The 22,679-nt window shown below is 38.2% G+C and overlaps 1 protein-coding gene across 3 annotated transcripts in view; it reads right to left on the bottom strand.

The window, feature by feature from the left end:
• Positions 1-22,679, bottom strand: part of clybl (citrate lyase beta like) — a 95,868-nt gene that overhangs the window by 5,197 nt on the left and 67,992 nt on the right. For all 3 annotated transcript variants that reach the window (XR_010014147.1, XR_010014148.1, XM_063005816.1), the window contains exons 3-6: positions 17,580-17,768; positions 8,661-8,762; positions 6,621-6,714; positions 6,308-6,475 (exon numbers count right to left, since the gene is read on the bottom strand). Coding sequence is in view for 1 of the 3 variants with exons in the window: in XM_063005816.1 (XP_062861886.1) it covers positions 6,308-6,475; positions 6,621-6,714; positions 8,661-8,762; positions 17,580-17,768 (553 nt within the window). In the remaining 2 variants the exon portion in view is untranslated. The remainder of the gene's footprint in view (positions 1-6,307; positions 6,476-6,620; positions 6,715-8,660; positions 8,763-17,579; positions 17,769-22,679) is intronic.

Here is a 22,679-nt window from a genome sequence, read left to right as displayed (position 1 = left end):
TAACCAGCTCGAACGTGGTAAGCCGGCTTTTCCGGGGCAACGTCACCGCTGCCTGGTATCTCTTGTTTCAGACTCAAATTTGAGCAGCACAGCAGGTACAGAGGATGCTATGAATCACGGGTGTCATCCTGATTTCTGAACCTATGCCGAGTCGAACCCTGAAACTTTACTGCACGCTTAGTTACACTTCAATCTGAGTCAGTCTTGGCCGGCCGTTGCTTTTCATTACAAAGCCGTGGCCGTGAGGCATACACAACATACAGTCCATAGAGTTTTACAACAAATGTGCAAACATGAACACACATACAGTCATAAACTAACAAAGACACATAAAAAACTTCATGTATTTTAGCCACAACAATTTATTACACCAGATGTAACAAATCAGTTATACAAATAACATAATATGCTTCCAACTTAGCAGCAACCGTTTAGGGAAGGCCCTTTCCTGTTCCAGTATAACTGTGCCCCAGTGCACAATGAAAGCTTTACAAATACATGAAGAAATCCTTGGTTTACAGAACCTGCAGTGGGCTGCACAGAGCCCTGGCCTCAGCCTCACATTTTTAGCTTATTGTAGCACTATTTACACTTAGGTTTGTAAAATGTATTTTATTACAAAGTCAGTAAAATTGTTGAATATAATAATTAATTCCCCCTAATCACTTTTTCATGAGTCCCTCTAACCATTTTTTTATGCATCACATGGAAAAATTGGGCCCAGGTCAGAAATCTATCATGGGCAGGACGCTTATGTATTGAAGGGCAAAACTCACTAATTTCTTTCCACACAGTCTTATACATGGAAAACACATTCAAAAAGGCTTAAAGACTAAAACATGTCCCCAGCTGCCCCACCATGCCCCCAAATTTCACAAAATATGCACATTTGATTTAAATTTCATTTTATTTATATTTGAAGCATTATATATACAGTATATATATATAGTACACTCACTGTCCATTTTATCAGCTCCACTTACCATAGAGAAGCACTTAGTAGTTCTAATTACTGTCTGTAGTCCATCTGTTTCTCTACATACTTTTTTAACCCGCTTTCACCCTGTTCTTCAATGGTCAGGACCCCCACAGGACCAACACAGAGCAGGTATTATTTAGGTGGTGGATCATTCTCAGCACTGCAGTGACAACGACATGGTGGTGGTGTGTTAGTGTGTTTTGTGCTGGTATGAGTGGATCAGACACAGCAGCGCTGCTGGAGTTTTTTTAAATACCGACACTTCTACCTAGTTGGTCCACCTCGTAGATGTAAATTCAGAGACGATCGCTCATCTATTGCTGCTGTTTGAGTTGGTCATCATCTAGACCTTCATCAGTGGTCACAGGACGCTGCCCACAGGGCACTGTTGGCTGGATATTTTTGATTGGTGGACTATTCTCAGTCCAGCAGTGACAGTGAGGTGTTTAAAAACTCCATCAGCATTGATGTGTCTTATCCACTCATACCAGCACAACACACACTAACATACCACCACCATGTCAGTGTCAGTGCAGTGCTGAGGATCATCCACCACCCAAATAATACCTGCTCTGTAGTGGTCCTGGGAGAGTCCTGACCATTGAAGAACAGCATGAAAGGGGGCTAACAAAGCATGTAGAGAAACAGATGGACTACAGTCAGTAATTGTAGAACTACAAAGTGCTTCTATATGGTAAGTGTATATATATTGACTAGGTTTCCAAGTAGCTGAATCCAAAAATGAATAGTACATCAATAATCAATAATAAAGTCGTAATAGTTTGTGTACTTGATGTGTGTGATGAGTTGGAATCAATAGAATTGTGTAAAATAAATCACTGTAACCGAAACACTAAAATGCAGCCTACAGAAAAGGTTGTCACATTTCTGCCATTGTTTATTCACAATAAACCATGTCTAACATTTTACTGCTTTAGGATGCTAACATACCTGCACTGTCGTTAGCATTCTTTCTTTCACACAGTACTGGACCATGAATCCACAGTGTGTCCCGCTCATTCAGTAATGCTTAATGAATAATGCACAAGACAAATAGCTGTGGGGCGACAATAATGTTTACAGATGACAGTGGGACATTTACTTTAATGTAAATAAAGCAACATAGTTTTGCGTGAGAGTTTTCCCACTGTCGGGGAAAGGTCAGCGTAGATAGACGACTAACTGTGTGTACTATCCATCTCTCTGTTCCCAGAGGAGCCAGCCTGTTGGATCAACAGCCTAAAGAGGAGGCTCAGGGCCCACGCATGCGACGCCCATCCCAGAAAGGGCTGGCAGGGGGTAGTTCCCTCACATCAACAAAATATGCCCCCTTCCTTCCAGTGCCACCTGTTCAGGAGCTGTTCGCTCCTAGCCAACTATTGACAGAGCCAGAACGGAGGTGTGACGGGCCTTTTCGGGACGCTGCTATTGGCTGGCCATGATGCATCGCTGATGCCGCCCGAAGACAGCAAGCCAATCACATGGTGCCATCTGGTGATGGGCTGTATCATCGGGGTTTTTGGTTTAGCAGCGAGCCTCATGTCAGAAAGGGTTCAAAGTGCCAGTGGAAAGAAAAACAAATAGGCATACTAATGATATTTATATAATTATGTGGACTGTGTGATCACAGTTTCCTTGTATTTAATTCTGCAAAGAATATTATGAGCCAGGTTAATTGTTTGGACATTTAAAATTATTCGGCCATATGTCAATAGGAAATAGATTTTAATTAATAAAAAAGAAAAAATGAAGTAAAATGTAAAATATATTAGACATACAAGTAAAGCTTGTCAATTGAGTCAGTTTTTTGGATTGAGCAATATGATGGTAATTTGGTAAACCAAACTCCAAATCCTTTTTCTAATTAAATTAATAATTTTTAACAAGCTGCATAACCTATTATGGACTTAGGTTATGGTAGGTAGGTCTATTATTTAAATAATTTAGTACACATGATTCATAGCATTTAGACTACTACAATTGTGGTGGTCAGATTTACTAGGTGAAAGGCAAGAGACACCCTGGACAGGTCGCCAGTCCATTACAGGGCAAACACACACACACACACACACACACACACACACACACACACACACACACACACATTCACACATACTTTCATACCTAGAGGGACATTAGTATCTCCAATTAACCTTTGTACTGTGGGAGGAAACCAGAGCACCTGAAGGAAATCCACACAGAAACAGGGTGAACATTCAAACTCCACACAGAAAGGACCCAGAGCGCTCCACTTAGGATTCAAACCCAGGATCGTCTTGCTGAGAGGCGACAGTGCTACCCACCAAGCCACTATGCCATCCTCAAAGATCATATTCTGTATGATCATAAAATATAGTTGCTTTTTTGTGACTACAGGTTTGTGAGCTTTGAACACAATGATGAGCTTTGAAAACCCCCAGAAAAATAACAGGTCTGGGGCACTCAAGCCTAAGCTGAGTTTCAGGCCTGAGGCCTGTAGGATGCTTAACGAAACAACTGACTTTGTCTGTGGGAGAAAAGGCTGGATAGGACATCACCTCTTTACCTCTGCAACAGAGACTCCTACTGTCTGGTTAAGGTACCAGCAAAAGGTTGCATGGTCTTTTTTACTTGCCAGGTCACTGGCTGGAGTAAAGTAATTTGCAGACATCTGTCCAGATGTTGGAGGAAGTATGTGCAAGCCTACCGCACTACAAGGCCATTTACTGATTCATTTTCCAGGTCAGGGTTGTGGTGGGTCCAGATTCCACAGAATTACTAGGCACACCCTGGACAGGATGCCTGTATCCCCCTGCTCAGACACAGCCAATAATGTCTGTATGTAGATGCCTAACTGGCTGATAGCTACACTAGGAGTTTTTTAACCTCTGATCCCAGCAGAAGTGGGTCAGTGTTCCACTCACATTGTATAATTATTTGTTTAATGATTTATAAAGACTACACAATTCCTTTGCCTTACTTTAATTTCCTGGTTTAACCACATTCACACATTAAAAAATAATACAAAAATAAAAACACACAGGGAATGTCATATGTGGTCTACAAAGCTGAACAAAATGTAAAAAAGAGGATAAAAGGATGCAGGAGAACGCTGCAAGACAAAAGGCCTGGTGCTCTGGAGGAATGGCAGTGTTGCTGTAAACAGAGATGTGCAGAGGGATCAGTGTGTGTTCTGCAAACAGCCATTACATATTCATTAGCGCAGGCTCTGAGGAGGGCTGCCTGGCCTCCTGTGGCCAGTTACCCACTCACCGGGACTGCACACACACATGCGCGTTGCCTGGCTACAAACCCACACAGCGCTAAGCCGCTAACATACGGCCAGCTCGAGCCACAATAAAAAGTATCCTGATACAAAATGCATCAGTGCTGAATTCAATTAATCTTGAATAAAATATTAATTATCTTTTGTATCTGGAAAGCATTAATGAGATATAAACGCGTCATCACAAGCTGCCACACATTCCAGAAAAGCAGGCGGATGCTCGAGTTCAAAGCTACATTCTGCAGAATTCATAAAAAAACACTAATGAGCTGAAACTCCAGTAAAAATGTTATAAAGAATGTTTTGGACAGGGCAGAAAAAGCACAGAAACATGCAGACAGGCGCACAGCCTAAGGGAGAAGCAATTGCTAACAGGTGTAATAAATCAATTATATGCTTCCAAATTTGCAGCAACAGTTTAGGGAAGGCCCTTTCCCGTTCCAGCATGACTGTACTCCTGTCATAAAGCAAGGTCTATAAAGACGTGAAGAAAAGTGGCCTTCACAGGGCCCTGACCTCACCCCACTGACCAGCTTTGGAATTAACTGCAATATCTGTATTGATGAGGCTTTATTGACTAACATCACTGCCCAGACATATAAATGCTCTTTTGACTAAATGAGCACAAATTCCCACAGACATACTATAAAGTCTTGTGAGAAGCCTTCTCAGAAGAGTGGCTGTTGTTCTAGGTGAAAAGATCACATATTGGTCACTCTAATTCAGTACCATTTGTTTATGGATAGAATATCCAACAAGCTCATGATTAGGTGTCATATAGCGTCACTTAAAGCCTTAATAAGTCAAACAAAAATCGTAAAAGTTCTTTTTCCTGTGAGTAAATGAGAACACATACTACTTTATCCGAGATAAATGTTTAAAATTATATTAAATAGGATTACTGACGGATTTCTGAAATATGAAAAAATCAGCTGGGCTATAATTATACATACATCACACTAAACATTTGGTTCTATGTCAATTAGCTGTATATATCTTAATTAGATACTTTTGACACAACTTAATCTCTGTTAACTCCAGAGTTGTGGCACATTTAATATTTTATATTTTACATTTATTTTAAATTCAACATAGAAAAGAACTGTACACTACAATTCGCTATTTAAGTTTATTTTACTGTGAACGATTGTGTGTTATGTTTATAGTTCCAGTTATGGAATGGTTTAAGGACAGGGGAGGGTCGTCCAGCTACATTTTCATCAATATTTAAATGTAGAGATTTTTAAACGTAGATAAATATGTAAAGACAATTTAAGATGTTTTGCTTGGACAGCAGGAAATCATATACTGAACTTTTTTAATGCTATACATTAGGGATGTAATGATACACTCACGATGCGATGCGATTTACGATACTGGGTTCATAATACGATGTTTTCCCGGTTTTTTAAACAAAATTAAATTGCAGACAAATTATGACAGTTTCTTTTTATTATTTCTCTTAAAAAGAATAAAATAAAATACTGTACTTGTGCTCATCTTTTATTTTTCTAAATAATGAATGCCCTTTTATTTTTGAGGTAGGTACAAACTATGAAAAACAATGCTGCACATTTCCCTTTTTGTGTAAAAAATAAACTGAAATGAAAAAATCCCACATTAAATAAATGAATAATACAAATAAAGAAAGCATCCTCACATAAATAAATTTGGCTGGAAAATTCTGAACCTGGCAACCCTGTAGTGACATTAACCAGGCGAGGTGAATAGTGCCAGTGCTCTCTGCTCTTTAAAGTGAATATCGATTCATTATACATGTAAACCGATTTTAATAGTTACACATGTGAATCGATTTTTAACTGTCTTGTGGTGCATCGTTACATCCCTACTATACATACATTATTCTTGATGGTTCAAATGTACCAGTTAGACGTACTTAATAATTAAATATGAATAAATAACTTATACAGAACCTGGATTGTTAAAATTGATAAAGCACTGTACATGAGTGGTAGTTCCAACTGCATTAAATACACAGTAAATAAAATATAGTTATTTAAAATGATGTATCTGCATCTGTGTTTATGAAGCAAACTTCATACCAGTAAAGCCCATTAGTGCGCCCTCTCTGGCCTGCTGCCGCAGCCCTTCTGTATCCTTATAGTCGATGTAAACAAGATCGATGGCCTGTAGCCCAAAGGCTTTGGTGGTAACTACCACTTTCTGCCGAGCATACAGTAGCTCTCTGGCATCTTTTGTCCTTGTTGCACCTTAAAAAAAAAAAAAGAATTTGACACATGTACATGTTAGAAGTTTGATTATTATTATTGCAACAAATCTGCAACTGAAAGAATACCAAAAAGTAGTATAAAGAATTACAGTAGCCGTTTAATATGAGTGAAAAATAAACCAGACCTATGCTGGCACAGAAGTCATCAGAGCCGAAAACTACTCCGTCGTGATGTAAACCAACCTTTGGGCCGAGTCTGCGAACCTCCTCACACACATCCTGGAACAGACGAAAAAAAGACACAAAGACCTCTGGCTATGTGTGTGTGCATATATCTTGGCACTCTATCAAGTGACCCAGTCAGATGGCACAAATTCTCCCCCCAACTCCTTCAATCAATGTCTCTGCTTCGGCTCCTAGCATAATAGTTTAGACACAGAAAATGATCAGTTATAAAAACAACATGCACACACTCACAGATAGCCATAATTAATGGCCTGACATGGTCCCGACCACGATGATGGAAAAGCTGCACAATCTGTGAAAGCTGTCCAAATTGGGACTGAGCACCAGCACAGTGGTGGGGAGAGGGAAGTTTGGAATGTGATATGATTGTGTCAGGCATGGAGCAGATGGAATGTGTGTCAGGCATTTGCTGGGTTCCAAATTAATTTCACTTCTTACTGTGACTCTGCAATATCTCTCTGTCTCAGCTCTGGGACCCAGTGTAGCCAAATTTACAGAGGAGATCAAGATGGGTGGGAAAACGTAATAAATTTGGCTGTATTTTCAAGCAGATACAGCACTTCTGTCTTTGCTATTTGAATGAATAAAATATAGGCAAAGTACCTAATAAATAATATTAATGCCTCTAGACTGAACTAATATTTTCAATGTGTTATTAATAATAAATTTTTAATACATTTAAAATAATTCAAATCTAAACTGCTCCTTAAGAGTGGTTGTTGGAGGTTGCAGAGGTTCACACTGACAGTGTCAAGAAACATGGATCCACAGATAATGAGACCCACCATTACAAGAATAAATAAATCTGGATGAATGAATGGGTTGGTTGGTTGAATGGATGGATGGATGGATGGATGAATGGATGGATGGATGGGCAGATGGTTGGTGAGAGGTATAGATGGATGGATGGTGGAAGGGACAAATAGATGGATGGATGGTGGATGGGACAAATAGATGGATGGATGGATTGATAATTAAATTGATTTCTACATTAATCAGTTAGGCAAAATGCATAATAAGTAGTATTAATGCCTCTAGGCTGAATTATTATTCTCAATGTGTTATTAATAATACATTTTCAATACATTTAAAATAATTCAAATCTAAACTGCTCCTTAAGAGTGGTCCTTGGAGGTTGCAGAGGTTCACACTGACAGTTACAAGAATAAATCTGGAATAAATAATGGGTTGGTTGCTTGAATGGATGGATTGATAGTAGATGGGATAAATGAATGGATGGATGGTGGGTGGGACAGATAGATGGATGGATGGATTGATAAATGGATGGTGGGTTGGACAGATAAATGGATAAAATAATTATTGTAAAACTAAAATATACATTGGGCATAAATACCTATAATGCATTTTGCTCCTTGTTAAAAATGGAAACACTAGGGACATGTAAGACGACACATATTCACGTGTCGTTTGCATGTTTTAACAGGTATATAGTATAAATCTTTGTACGAAATTCAACCTTAAACTCACAGGTTAAAAAAAACAGGAGCAGTTAAAAACTGATAAGAGGCAGAATGGCTTAACTCCTAACTGAGCTTAACTGTGACATTGCTGCACAGTCTTTGGAGTGCTGTAGGGTAAAGGGCGCATGTGTAATATTAGAATACATTTTTATTTAAAGCATTAACTATCCATATTGTTTTTTTTGCAAGTGATAAAGTAACTGTGTTCAAAATAATGCCTTTTGGAAATGATTTCTGAATACAAATAAAGTACTTAATTTGTCCATAAATATTTTGAATACTATTCTGTTAACACCAAACCATTAACTTTATTTAAGTTGTATGGTATTTTATTATAATTTTAAATCTAGCTGCACAGGGTTTATGTTTTAGGAAAAATAGGACATAAATCTTGTCAATTTAAAAATGTACAGGCATCAATGTACCTGTATGCTTAGTAACATGTCTTTTTAATCTACATGCTTTGTTTTTTTATTTGCATTTTCAGTCTTAATTTACCTTAAAATTCAACAACCCCACAGCAGTTTCCACAAAGGTGACTAGGCGAATAGGTTCCATCAGCTTCCGGCCTTTCAAGTGCCGCTGAAACCTGTCAACAAACTGACACAGACACACACAAATCATCACTGTTTATTCATACGTAATGGTCGGGACTCGTGTATAGGAGACGTGAAAAACAGCATTCGGAAAGATGCAAATGGTTTTCTATCCTGTATGTCATTCAGCATTTGAACTCTGAACACATCCTTTTAATCATATTCAAACTGTTGGCACATCACATGTGACAGACATCCAATTAAATAAAAAAACCTCCTGAGTCAGAGAAAGTATAGATTTCTTTTTAAACGTAACAGAATTTGCTCTCTTGGGGCTCTAGACTAACGCCTGTTTTGCAGGCCCCCTCAAGACATACTACATGTTCCAATAAACAGAGAGAAAACAAAAAGCCAAGGGAAAAGACTCGAGCTGTTTGGGAGTGCATTTCATTTTAGCATTGTGCATTTCTTTTTTTTTAACCTTCCCTGGGCAGACAAACCAGCAAGATGTGTGACAATCAATGTGTGATGTGGCACTTCTCCCAGCCTTTCATTCTCCCGCGTTTTCCCACTAATATTTGAGCTTACCTAAGAAGGCATTAAAATGAAGTTTAATTCTTTGAAGACCAAAGCGTTTCATTTTTTCAACAGACCAGTTCACAGCTAGCTGTGCACTGCCAGTGGGGAAGCCCAAATTCCAAAATCTATCATCTGGAAACACACAAAAGCACCCTCCGTCAGATATTTCCTTTCAAAGCCAGTTAAAAAAGGAAAAGGGGTGGAAGAGAAAAAGACAGAAAGAAAGGAAGAAAGCTCAGAGCAAAAATGTGTAATTCCCTGTAGTCTCTCTCCACGCTAGCTCCCTTTCACACACTGGGAATCAAGGATCAAAATAACATCAGGTAAGTCTGGGCCATTTTTTCTCCAAATAATGACAAAAATATCCAATGCGCACTTGGACTCATTGAGGGATTTTTTTCCTAATGGGTAGAATTTTAATCATCTCACTATTCAATCTCAGTAGGATGAATCATATCTGACAGATTTGCATAAATATAAACCATCAAAGCCTTTTCATCTTCAAACGCGTTTTCAAGACCCAATAAGCTTTGTACTGTAATCATCTGAGGTCACAACCCTGCAGGAACACTGCCATGCTAACACTAAGGGCTTAGCATAATATTTCCCTGAATGTTAGGAGAGTCTGCTTCCAACAAATCGGTGGTCCCTAGCCCCTGCACTCTCGCTCCTGCAGCCCTGTTTATCATCTGCTGTGACCACCGACCCTGCATTTCAGTTCAAGTGTCCAGTTCATTTAAAAAACAAAAGCAAAATGTAGACTTTTTAGACCTCAGGTTGAAAGCAAAAGCTTTGCACAAACAAAGGACACATGCTTTAAACAGACGTGATGTGACTGGTGAATGTGGTGTTGTTTTTTTTTTGTTGAAAGTCCATCATTATGTCAAGGATGCTGAGAAGAGCCAAGAAATCACCGTGGTGAAGTGGCTTTCCAGTGTGTAAGTTTGTAAAGTAATGATCTCTATTTAATATTTACATTTACCATGTATATTTATGAATGTCACAGCTCTTTATTACAGATCTGACCCTATGCATAAGCAAAATAAGCAGCTGTTTAAGACTCTACAGCCAGCAGGGGGACAAGTCGAGTACAGAACTAGAGATACAGTAAGAAATAAATTATTAAAACTTCTATTTTCTAATTTCATTTGATCATTCTGATCATGCTTACAACGCAAATATTTTCAAATTAATTCCTCTTCCCGCTTTTTAATACATGAACTTGCTACAAATACCATAATCTATGAAGCAGAACTGCCAATTAAGAATGCATTTTTTAAACAATAAAATGACCATAAACACAACCATCAGATCCACATTCTAAATTTTGAACATGTTCTGCTCGGAATATACACTGATCAGGCATAACATTATGACCACTTTCCTAATATTGTATTTTTGTACAATTTTTATATAGTCCTGCAACTGTGACGCACTGTGTATTGTGACACCTTTCTATCAGAACCAGCATTAACCTCTTCAGCAATCTGAGCTACAGCAGCTCGTCTGTTGGATCGGACCACACGGGCCAGCCTTCGCTCCCCACGTGCATCGATGAGCCTTGGCCGCCCATGACCCTGTTGCCGGTTTACCACTGTTCTTTCCTTGGACCACTTTTGATAGATACTGACCACTGCAGACTGGGAACACCCCACAAAAGCTGCAGTTTTGTCTATCCATCACAATCGCATTTTTCCTGCTTCTAACACATTAACTCTGAGGATAAAATGTTCACTTTCTGCCTAATAGATCCCACCCACTAACAGGTGCCGTGATGAAGAGATAATCAGTGTTATTCACTTCACCTGTCAGTGATCATAATGTTATGCCTGGTCAGTGTATAGCATGATGCAAAATACCTACATCAAAATAAATAATAAAAAGAAGAAAAATAATAACTGTAAACACAAAGCCACATTTGCAAAGTTTAGAATGCAATCAGACTCTATACCAACACAAAACAGCATCACTATTTGTGTTTTTAAAGAGTAATAATCTGTTGTTCATTATTTCTCTTGAACTCTCATTTAACTAACACTCAATGTTTTTACTGACCAAACTGTACAATGGTATACAATGGTGATGGATCACAGTGGTAAATGCAGGCATCAAATTCTAAAGTTGCTTCAATTTACAAAAACAAAAAATATATTTTTGTCAATTAAATAAAGATTTGAGGGAATGAACAAATCACTGAATTTTACAAAAAGTCCCAACTTTTTCCAGAAATGTGGTTTGTATTGAAAAGCATTGAGTGGGTGAGGGTGAGTCTCAAATCAGCAGTCTGAACTCTCGCTCTAGCTCCACTCAGTTTAAATCAGTTGAAAAAGCCATTTAAATTTATTTCCACAAGTTTAACTTCTTTCTTGGTTATTGGTGAACTGGTTAATCATTGAAATTCCAACTGTCAATACTAAGAAGTTTATGTTTCATGTCTAAGTTAGATTAATGCTGATGATTCTTTATCTGTTAATTACTCTATTTTGCTTCAGTACTTGTATGTAACGTGATTTTCACAAATGCTGCACGTACACTATGTATGTACACACCTGATCATGAACTGGCCAGGTTTTAACAGATTTGTGTCTGTAGGAATTTGTGCCTATTCAGTAAAATAAAAATTTGACATCCAATTCAACCTAAGGGTGTTCAAGGAGGCTGGGACTTTGAGTAGTTTGTTGGTGTTTCTCCAAACTAAATCAATCAAATCATGTGTTTGTGGCAACAGTTAGGGAAGGCTCTTGACTGTGCATCTGTGCATAAACCAAGGTCCATACAGTTGGTAGCATATTATTCAACTGTATAATTGATTCTTTACAGATTAGTACTGCATTTGATGTTAATGCAGTGCAAAGTGTAGGTAAGTTACCAAATCAGAGCCTACTTAGAGCCCTCAAAAGGCCAAAGCTGGTCCTGCAGCCTAGACAATAATGCAATCTCCAGGTTGGAGAAGAAAAGGTTCTTTTTAGCAGGTCAGTGGCACTACATGAGCTGACCTTCCAGTTCAGACTTTGCTTAAAAAGAGACCACTCTTAAACAAGAGATGCATTAGCCCATACTTCAGTGACTAAAGTATGTGGGGGAGCTTGGATTGCAGAGAAAGCTATCATGGGAGAAAGAGAGCCTTTTCCACCCTGGTAGAAAAGGGTGGTGAACGAACAAGTTTTAATTAATTTTCTTCAAAAGAGGTCCAGATTAAATGTTTCCGGCCCACTAAAGTGCTCATTTCACCAAAGAAGACTGGGGAGAAAGAGAGAGAGAGAGCGAGAGAAAAAGAGAGAGAGGGTCGAGACATGAGAGGGTTGGGCCCAGAGCCGAACTCTTTTATGAGCTGGTTCACACCCAACGGCACGGCGGCTAAAGAATGCGCACGGCTCCGAATTTGCTGGAGGATTGTCCTCGGACAAAGGGGTGGGAGTTATGCCTGTTATAGTCCAATAAGCCTTGTCAGTCAAACAAGTCAAGAGAATGCAAAGAGAAAAGGAAAGCAAAGGATTTTCAAACAAAGGGAAACAAGTAAGAGCGTCTTTTAGCAACAAATCAGTGTGGTGGCTCCACTTCTAAACTAGGTGCCGAGAAAAAGAGAAAAATAAACAGTGGAGGATTTTAGGACTGAAAGCAAAGGGCAGGAGGAGGAGAGCCATAATCAGGCTTGAAGGATTGTTTGAATTAGATACTTGCTAACTGCTCCTCAAAGTCTATAGGCTAAAAGATGGGGAAAGACAAAAGCACTGAGAGAGATCTAATAGTGGATAATTAACCATTAAAATTAATTTGACATCAGCTTTGATTTAAACTGGAACTAATTTCTAAACATGTCTTATTAACTCATAAAGAACATAATGAATGAATGAACTGATTTTAACTAAAAGTATAACTAAACTTTAACCTAATGTATTTAAAATGTACATTAGATACATTTAATGAAAAACAAAACAAACAAACAAATTGCAGTAACAGCATCTAAAGTTAATAAATTAGCATAATTACATCTATACAGTGGTACCTTGAAACTCAACGTCACTTGGTTCTGGGAATGGCATTAAGTTTAAAAGACGTTGAGTTTTAAGGTATTTTTTCCCATAAGGATGTTTGGGAAACCTGTTAATGTGTTCCATGGTCCCGTGGAACTGCATATAGTAGTTTAGGCTAATGTAAAATAATGGGGCTATTTTTGACACTTATACACTGAATCTAACACAAATATAATATAAAAACACTAAATTACAATTAAAAAACAGTTAAAAATCAATCAAAAATACAATAAAACCTGCTCTTTACCTTTACCTTGTTATTGTTTTCTTATGCTTCTTAACTAGTGGAGAGAACAAATAAGCAGTAATAATTAAGAGAGGTTTAGTGTTTCTATGTCGTTCTTATAATACATTAAGTGACATTATTTTTTTGACTATATGCATTTTTAACTCTCTTGGAAAAGCTGATTTTTACAATTTCTTAGAACCCTGAGCTGCAACACAAGTTTAAAAGTGAAACAGGAGAAAAATCCAGATAAACACAAATACATTTTTAGAGTAAATTTGAGGGTTATTCCACACAAATGCAGATTCCTCTCATGTTCGCATGACATTTTACCAAACCAAGCGCTGAGCAAAGCAGCAGTCGCACACACGTTGAGTTTAAGGGTACAAATTTCTCGACAAAGGGTGTTGAGTTTGAGTTACAAGGTACCACTGTTTTAAAATACAGCTTGTGCATTTGTACATAAAGAAGCTAGCTGTCGAACAGCATGAGGTTGGTCATCACATTCATTATCATAATAAAAAAGTGTGTAAAATATTTATTACTAATTTAAGTAAGTCAATTTGTACAGAACTTTTCTCCAAATGACATTCTGCTTAATTAAAGCAAAAGAAAAAAAATCTGCTTACATTGGGTGCATCCTATTTCTTTAAACAGTGCACCCTGGTGTATCAGATACAGCTGCTCTACCAACCAACCACACTTTATCCTATATGATAATAAGCAATAAAAAGACAATTTGGCTGAAAATAAACACGAAGATGTAAACAAAGAGAGAAAAACAATCACTCATTTCAACCCTTTATGCCTCGGCCCTCAAAGCTTAACATTTTCTTGTAAACAACTGTAAACAGTGCACCGTGGTGAAACAGATCTACCCCCTTCTCCTTTACGCTACAAGATGATAAGCTTGAGGCTATAGACATAAAATGTACCTAGGGTGACATACACTGTAAAAAGCAGAAGCACTCCTTTCATGTCCATTTGTCTTCATCTCTCATCCCTTTCAAAGCAGTATGCCCATGTCAGGTCAGTGTTCCATAACATTCTCACAATCACAATCTCCTATACCCTGCTGAGAATTTACACTGCACTCTGTGTAGGCATGGGTAGAAAATATACAGGCACATCCCTGAGGCATATACTTACTGCCAATTTACACAATGAAATGGTAGTTAGGTATGCATATGTTTGTGTGTACAAGATATGCACTAAATACACTATATAGCCAAAAGTATGAGGACGCCCGGCCTAAATATTAAGATCAGTCATTCAATATCAACTTCTATTAAGCAAACTATATAAGCAACATGTACAGCCTTAAATTCCAGCTGTTTTTTGTTTTTGATCGCATGACACAGGTATTTCTAAAGACCCATGTTGGGTGAGCGAATATTCTCGAAATGTGGGTGGAAAACATGAGAATGAGGAAAAAAAATTCCCATGAGCACCTGTCAGCAATTAAAATGGCAAGAAAAAGAGAGTGGCTGAGGAAATATATGAGAACTAATTAAAAAGCACTAGTTAAAAACTTCCTGCTTCTGGCCCGGACTAGCTGTGAGCTCCTTCCGCCTCTCACTTGCACGTTCCCTTCCTCCACCTAGTTAAGACATTGAGAATCCTTTCAGGTCTTTTCGGGAAGCCTGCAGAGCAACTGCAGATTTGACAGAGGTAGATCGGTGGCTAGATGTGTGATGATGGGATGAGGGTGCATCTAAGAATACTGCAGTAGCTGTTGTACAGACAGACAGAAGAGGCCTTGTGGGTCTGGGACACACATGGATGTGATCAGGCAACAAGAGCATTTAATAATGCTACAGTCTCCTGAAGCGGGCAAGACCAGCGGTTATGTGGAGGGCTTTATAGAGGTGACAGGTCGCCTTGAAGTCCAGCTAGGTGTCACTTCAAGGTGACGTGTGGAACAGGTTATCACATTCCTTCAAGTAGCAACGGCATCACTAGCAGCTTTAATGATGAAGTTCAAAGCTTACTGATCATTAAAAGCTGGTTCTCAATTTAAAATATGCCATTTGGTGTCAAATATGCGGACACATGACCACTTGCTGGACATCTTATTCCAAAACCATAGGCCATAAAACCTTTGTGTCCATAGACTTTTTTATATTTCTGTCCATTCAGGAAAAAGAGCATTGTGAGGTCAACCACTGATGTTGGACGACAATACCTGGCTCGCAACCAACGTTCCATTTGATCCCAGTGGTTTGAGGTCAGTGCTCTGTGCAGGCTAATGAAGTTTCTTTACACCAATGTCTTTATGAACCTCACTTTTTTCAAAATGACCTAAGCTCATTAAATATTAACTTAATAATAATTAATCAATAATGTCCAATAACTATTGTGTACTTAGTGAATCAAAAGTCATCTCTCTCAAGGCCTATTCACAGATATCTCCCTGTACAACTGAAATATTGTATTGTTGCTCTTTCTTTTTTCTTTACTTTTCCAGTGTTTTATGCATTAATACTTACTGTGTGGCACAGAAAATGTCAGGTGTATTTTTAGATCTTAATTTTTTCTCAGTGTTAAGACCAGTCTGGCCATTATCACAGCAATTTAACAATGAACAAGAAAAATTTAACAATTAAGTACAAAAAAGTAATTTATTTTAACATTTTATGAGTTGTAATACTGTTGTTAAAAATATGTACTGTACATTACAATTATTAAATGAACACATACTGTATTTAAATTAACAGCATAATTTAAAATATATTAGTCGTTCTAACCAACTCTGAATTTTAATATATTAACACCATCTAAAACACTCTCTCACTTTCTTAACCGCTTATCCAATCAGAGTTGTTGGGGTGTTGTGGGGTGCTGGAGTCTATCCCAGCTTTTCAATGGGCGCAAGGCACACAGTAACATCCTGGACAGACACACACACACATTCACCTATAGGGCAATTCAGTGTCTCCAATTAACCTGACTGCATGTCTTTGGACTGTGGGAGGAAACCGGAGCTCCCAGAGAAAAACCCACGCAGACACGGGGAGAACATGCAAACTCTGCACAGAAAGGACCCGGACCGCCCCACCTGGGGATCAAACCCAGGACCTTCTTGCTGTGAGGCGACAGTGCTACCCACCGAGCCACCATGCCGCCCTAAATATATGCTGAATATTACAATTATTCAAAAAGATAGAAGATATACTTTATTTGTCATATATACACATACAGCTGTACAGCACAATGAAATCCTCTCTTCGCATATCCCAGCTTGTTTGGAAGCTGGGGTCAGAGCGCAGGGTCAGCCATCGTACGGCGCCCCTGGAGCAGATAGGGTTAAGGGCCTTGCTTAAGGACCCAACAGTGGCTGCATAGCAGAGCCTGGATTTGAACCGCCAATCTTCCGGTTGATAGCCCAAAGCTCTAGCCACTAGGCTACCACTGTCCCAGATAAACACATATTTAAATTAATATGTCTAATATATGTCTAAGTAATATGTCTAAGCAACTAACGACTCTCTAGTAGTGACAACTAACGCTGTCATTAGTGTATGTAATACAAACTTTAATTATTATTAACACATCTATTAATACATTAATAATAATTTTCATAACCAAAAGATACATCATGTTCAGGTTGGATGTGACTAATCTCCAAGCTTGAGCAGTAAATTCTCCTGACCTGTAACCGTCCAGCTGACACTCTTTTAAAACAAAACTCATTTACAAACAGTGATAGTTTTAAAAATGTTGGGAACATTTAACTCGGCAAAGTAGTGTATGTGTACTTCCATAGTATCACTGCCAAATGAAGTTTTGCATTCAGACATTGGCCAATCAAAACAACTGTAACCACTAAAAATGCACCAGTTTAGTTTCTTATTTAAATCATTATGATCCACTGCATCAAACAAGTCTTGAACTTTTCACAACCTGACTCTTGTACTGGTCAATATTTATTCTATTTAATTAGTTAATTAAATTTTTAATGACTTAAAATGGTGTACTATTGCAAATAAGGTATAAAAATAAAAAACAGGAGATGTTACGTTGATGGGTGATCATCACTCACCCACTGTACTTCCCCAGTATCCTCCACCTTTGGCAGCATAAGTGCTGGGGGAAGGACCTCTGCCTGCAGAATGACCTCCAGATCAGAGTCGACCAGGCCGCTGGACACAGAGTTCACCCGCACACACTTCTCTGTGCGCCCCAGATTCAGCTCTGCCAGCATCTTTGGGATTGTCTCCCGTGCTGCTGTCTGTATGAGGAACACAATATGCATGCAACATGAATGAGTGGCTCCACTGTAAGTGCACTGTTTAATGACATAATACACACATAATGGGTGAAAATTGAGGAACGGATAGCAAAATGAACAATTCTACTATTCTTACAAAAAGAATATGCAGCAATTTATTTTATTTGACCACAATGGGCCAGATTTGTCTATAATAGTCATGTCAGTCTTGCCAGAACAATCATGTAATACAAAAGAGAAATGGGTAATTCAGAGATTGCCAAACATTAACAATGGCAAAAAAAAGTGAGGCTCATTTTATTTGCACTCCTTAAAGAAGAAAACTGCAAATCATTGCCTGTATATATACACACACTATTTTTTTCATCAAACACTTCTGGTCATGGTTGTGGCAAGTGCTTGATAAGACATTTCAACACACCTATGAAATCTAAGATGTATTTTGTTAATTTACAGGGACAATCTGACATCTGGGATTGCACTGCAGAGAAAATAGTTCCCAGCAAGAGGGATAATCCTCAGAAGGGCAAATGCACTGAAGACCATAAAGCACAAGTCCCAGCATCCTCAAAAATACTCACTAGAAGGAAGTGCACAGGAGGAAGGGATGAAGAATCAAAGCTAAATCGCAGCACTAGAGCACCGAACAATGACACAGCAGAGCAGCACATGGCAGAAGATTCAAACCAGATGTGGCCAGAAAGCAGAGTGCAGAAGAGAAATGTCAAAGTGTCTTTGCTGAGCTAAACATACAGCTCTATCATGGAGAAATATGGTCTGAGCAGTGTAGTTTTAGGAAACGGTAGCTTAGGAGTTATCAGGTTAGATTAGAGGAGGGTTTGCAGGTGGGTTGGGTCTGGTGGTGATTAAACCAGTTCCTCAGATAAAGGAAAGTGGAAGCTGAAGTGGCTAAAAAAAGCAGTGGGTAATAGCATTGAAGGTTAATACAATTTGATTAAGCTCCGCAAGTCAGGCCATCTTTACACCACATACATATACATATATTTTTTAAATAGTCCTAGTTTTCTATGATCAATTTATTACATTTTTTAATCTAAAATTTTCAGTACTTGAAAATTACCATATAATCACTTGTTTTGATTTTGCAGTGCCTTTTTGTCCATGTTTATTGCTTCATTGTCCGAATTTGTATATTCTGTGCACTCTGCTGGCTGCTGCTGGTTGAGGGCCCAGGCCAGGTTATTAACACCTCTAGGACACAAAAACGAGAGCTTAATCTCTACACAATGGTGGTCCGGCGTATTAGATTGCTGCACCATCCAAGTGCCTTTTTGTCCTTGTTTTACCTTGATTTTATCCCAGGTTTTAATAATAATAATAATAATACATTTTATTTATAACGCACTTTACATTTGAAAACAAATCTCAAAGTGCTACAGAAAAACAGTAATATAAAACATGAAATATAAAACAAATATAAACATAGCATTATGAGACATACATCATAAAATCAGCGTTAATTTAACAGTCATAACATCTGTTAAAAAGAAAAGTTTTTAGACCCTTTTTAAAACTCTCAATCGTCTGTGGTGCCCTCAGATGGTCAGGAAGGGCATTCCATAGACGAGGAGCAGCAGAACAGAAAGCCCGATCACCCATGGTACTTAGTTTAGTTCTGGGAATGTGGAGAAGATTTGATTTTGCAGAACGGAGGGATCGCAATGAAATTTTAGGGGTAAGAAGTTCTTTCATGTAGGGCGGTGCATTTCCATAGATGCACTGATATGTAAGGAGAGAAATTTTATATTCTATCCTTGCAGAGACAGGGAGCCAGTGGAGTGAAAGAAGGATAGGTGTGATGTGCTCGTGTTTCCGTACTCTCAGCAGGATCCGTGCAGCACTATTCTGGATATACTGTAATCTCTGGAGACTCTTGGTAGAAATCCCGATGAGAAGTGCATTGCAGTAATCCAGCCTTATTGCTTATTACTGCACTTAATCCAATTACTTAAGTGCATTGCAGTAATCCAGTTTTAGTGTTACTGTGATAAAGGGTGTGGGTTGTGATTCAGAACCAGTTAAGAACCACTGCTCATTGGCTAAATATGAAATTCTAATTTTACTTTTACTTAAGTATGTTTTGTACTAAGAATTGTAATTCGCTACATTTTAAATCACATCCGTTACTGAGTAAAAAAATCGCGTCTGGGAAACTGCTGCAGTGAATTCTGCGATAGGGAGTCGGATCTTTTGTCTCGGTTCCTTTTAAAGAGCCGTATGTATGTAACGACTCCCAAATGCGCGAATCGGTTCCTTTATTTTGGCTTAAATAACGGCCCGTTCAATAGAATCGAATCATTCTACGACACATAATAGTGGTTAATACAGTTTGAAAGTTTTATGGGACTAAAATGACACATTACACATCCTTAAATGTTTAAAATGTTGTATCCACCCCCCCAAATCACAAGAGGACAAAATCAAAGCTGAGCTGAGTGATCACTTGATGCCCCACCAATGTAGATACTGATACAGACTCACTCAGTGGTGGAAACAGCACAGTACAGGCTCGTGTTCCTTTTAAGAAACCTGTAAAGAACTTTTTGTAGTTTTTTTCCTAATGTAAGGAGGTTCTGCTGAACATTATTTAAAATAAAAGTTGTTTGTGAGCTATTCTTAGATATAGATAGATAAGGATATAGATAATTTAGATCTATTTTGTTTTAATTATTGTTAATTATTGTGATATCGTTATTGTTATAAAGTTTGAGTCCCTTAAAAGGATAATTATAGGTGGTGCTGTTACTATTTTTGCATTTCTGCAGCCTTTAATTACAATGCAAAAAAAGAAATTTGAGTCTTATTTTAATTGCATTATACAAGAACAAAAAAAATCGAAATCATAATCGACAATTGGGTATAATTTTAAAATAATCGAGATTTTTTTTTTTTTTTGCAAAATCGCCCAGCCCTACTTCCAATAACAAGCTGGGATTTCGTTGTACTGTACACCTGTATATGTATGACAATAAAGGCCATTTTTCTGTCTTTCTATATGTAATGCACGTTGGTTTTGGAAAGACTTGTCTTGGAAGTCATGACATAATAAACTAGTTTGATCTTCAACCAATTAAAAGAATCAACCCTGATGACAAAGTGTACTGTGTATTTGTGAGTGTGTGCTGGGCATCTCCTTCTGTAAGATGTCCTTGTACTTATAGGTAAAACTGTGTAAGAACCTGCACGGCTGTAAACAAATGTTGCTTATTCTGAAGGACTTTTATACCATTCACCTTTAAACAGAAACTGATATAATAGTTATATAAAAATAGCCATTTTACAGGAATCCTACAAAACCTAATAAGTGACGTCTCCATCCCCACCTCCTTCTGAGAGGGGAAGCTTGAGACAGACTGATATTTGATTTTCTATCAGTGGGAGGAAAGCTAGTTAACTAACCTCTTTTCACAGTAAACTGACAGACAGAACATTCCTGAGAACATTTCAGCTCCTGAGGAGCTGAGCTACTCCATGCCTGAATAAAGTGCTTTGAAAAGCGAAATGTTTTACATTAATGGATTTCCATCCAACAAGTTGCTTCAAAGCCAGCTCCCCAATCACCCAGCATCCCACAGAGTGGCCCAGGTTTCATAGATCTTTGATTCCTTCCATCAATCCCATCATTAAAGCCTGACACTGAGTTATGACAGCATGTCCACAAAACGCTCAAAACAAAGAATGAACTTTCAAGTCTGGTGATGCTGACCTCTAGTTTAAAAAAAGGTTGGCTCCTTTATGTATTGAGAGCTTCAGGATTTGGACTCCTGCAGAGTGATATGTCAAAAAAAGGAACTCCGTGTCTGGATTATTCAGCTACGTCTGGGAAAGGTGTCTGAAGGAAAGGCTGGCAACAACAATTCTTTTATTTCAAGTGTAGATAAAATATTATGTCTTGCTTCTTTTGTAGAGTAAATAACCAGCAGGTTATGACTTATTTGAACAAGCATTCATATGGAAATGAATGATGCAATTGTTACACTGCTTGTTTTAAACAGCTGAATAAAATTTTGATAAAGATACAATTCTGTATCTATTATCCAAAATGTGAAAACATAAAGTGCCTTCATGATTGCCTTGGATTGTGCATTTTAATTCTACACTATAGCACCACTAACTAACCATGAGTTTGTTGGACATCCCAGTCACTTGTGTTGTGTTGCCCCATGGTCCAATAGAAATGCTGAAATGACAATAAAGCCCTTTATACTTTAACCTTTAAAAACCTGAGCATTAAAATAGAATTTCAGCAGTCAGTAGCCCTCACCTTAAAATATGCTGGCGGTAGGTAGCATCATGCTATAAGTACACATTTTAATTTGTAGCCACACCAGCCTCCACTCTTCATGAAAGGCTTTCCACAACAGGATGCAATGTGTCTGAAAATCTGTGCCTATTTAGTGATGATACATTTCCAATTCATCCCAAAGGGGAAGAAGGTCAGGGCTCTGTGCAGGCCACTAGAGTTTCTCCACACCAAACTCAACAAACCATGTCTTTATGAACCTACATTTGTGCACAGGGAACCAGTCATGGTGGAATAGAAATACAAAAAACACAAATATCATTTCTTTTATTAAGTTTTAATAAACCTGTTGTCAGTTGGTGTGGCTGAAAAACCCAAAGTCAATAATAATGAAGGGTGTCCACATACTTTATGATGTAAATTAAAGCATTGAAAAATGTGTGCAAAGCTATTTTTAAGGTTTAGCACACAAACTGGTCAAGAGGTATCAAGACAAATCAGGGATTCAATCATAGAGAAGCTCAGATTTGGAGAAGAAAACAAGACCACCTAAACGTAATACTCAAAGCTAAAGCTCAGTTTAGTCCAACATACAACTGTAGACACAGTGCATTGGTCAGGCTGCCATCTTAAACTTAACAGCACTA

This window comes from Trichomycterus rosablanca, chromosome 12 (genome assembly GCF_030014385.1).
Source record: "Trichomycterus rosablanca isolate fTriRos1 chromosome 12, fTriRos1.hap1, whole genome shotgun sequence".
Classification (NCBI taxonomy): domain Eukaryota; kingdom Metazoa; phylum Chordata; class Actinopteri; order Siluriformes; family Trichomycteridae; genus Trichomycterus; species Trichomycterus rosablanca.
The sequence above is the reverse complement of the archived record's forward strand: the minus strand, read 5'-3'. Positions and strand labels throughout refer to the sequence as shown.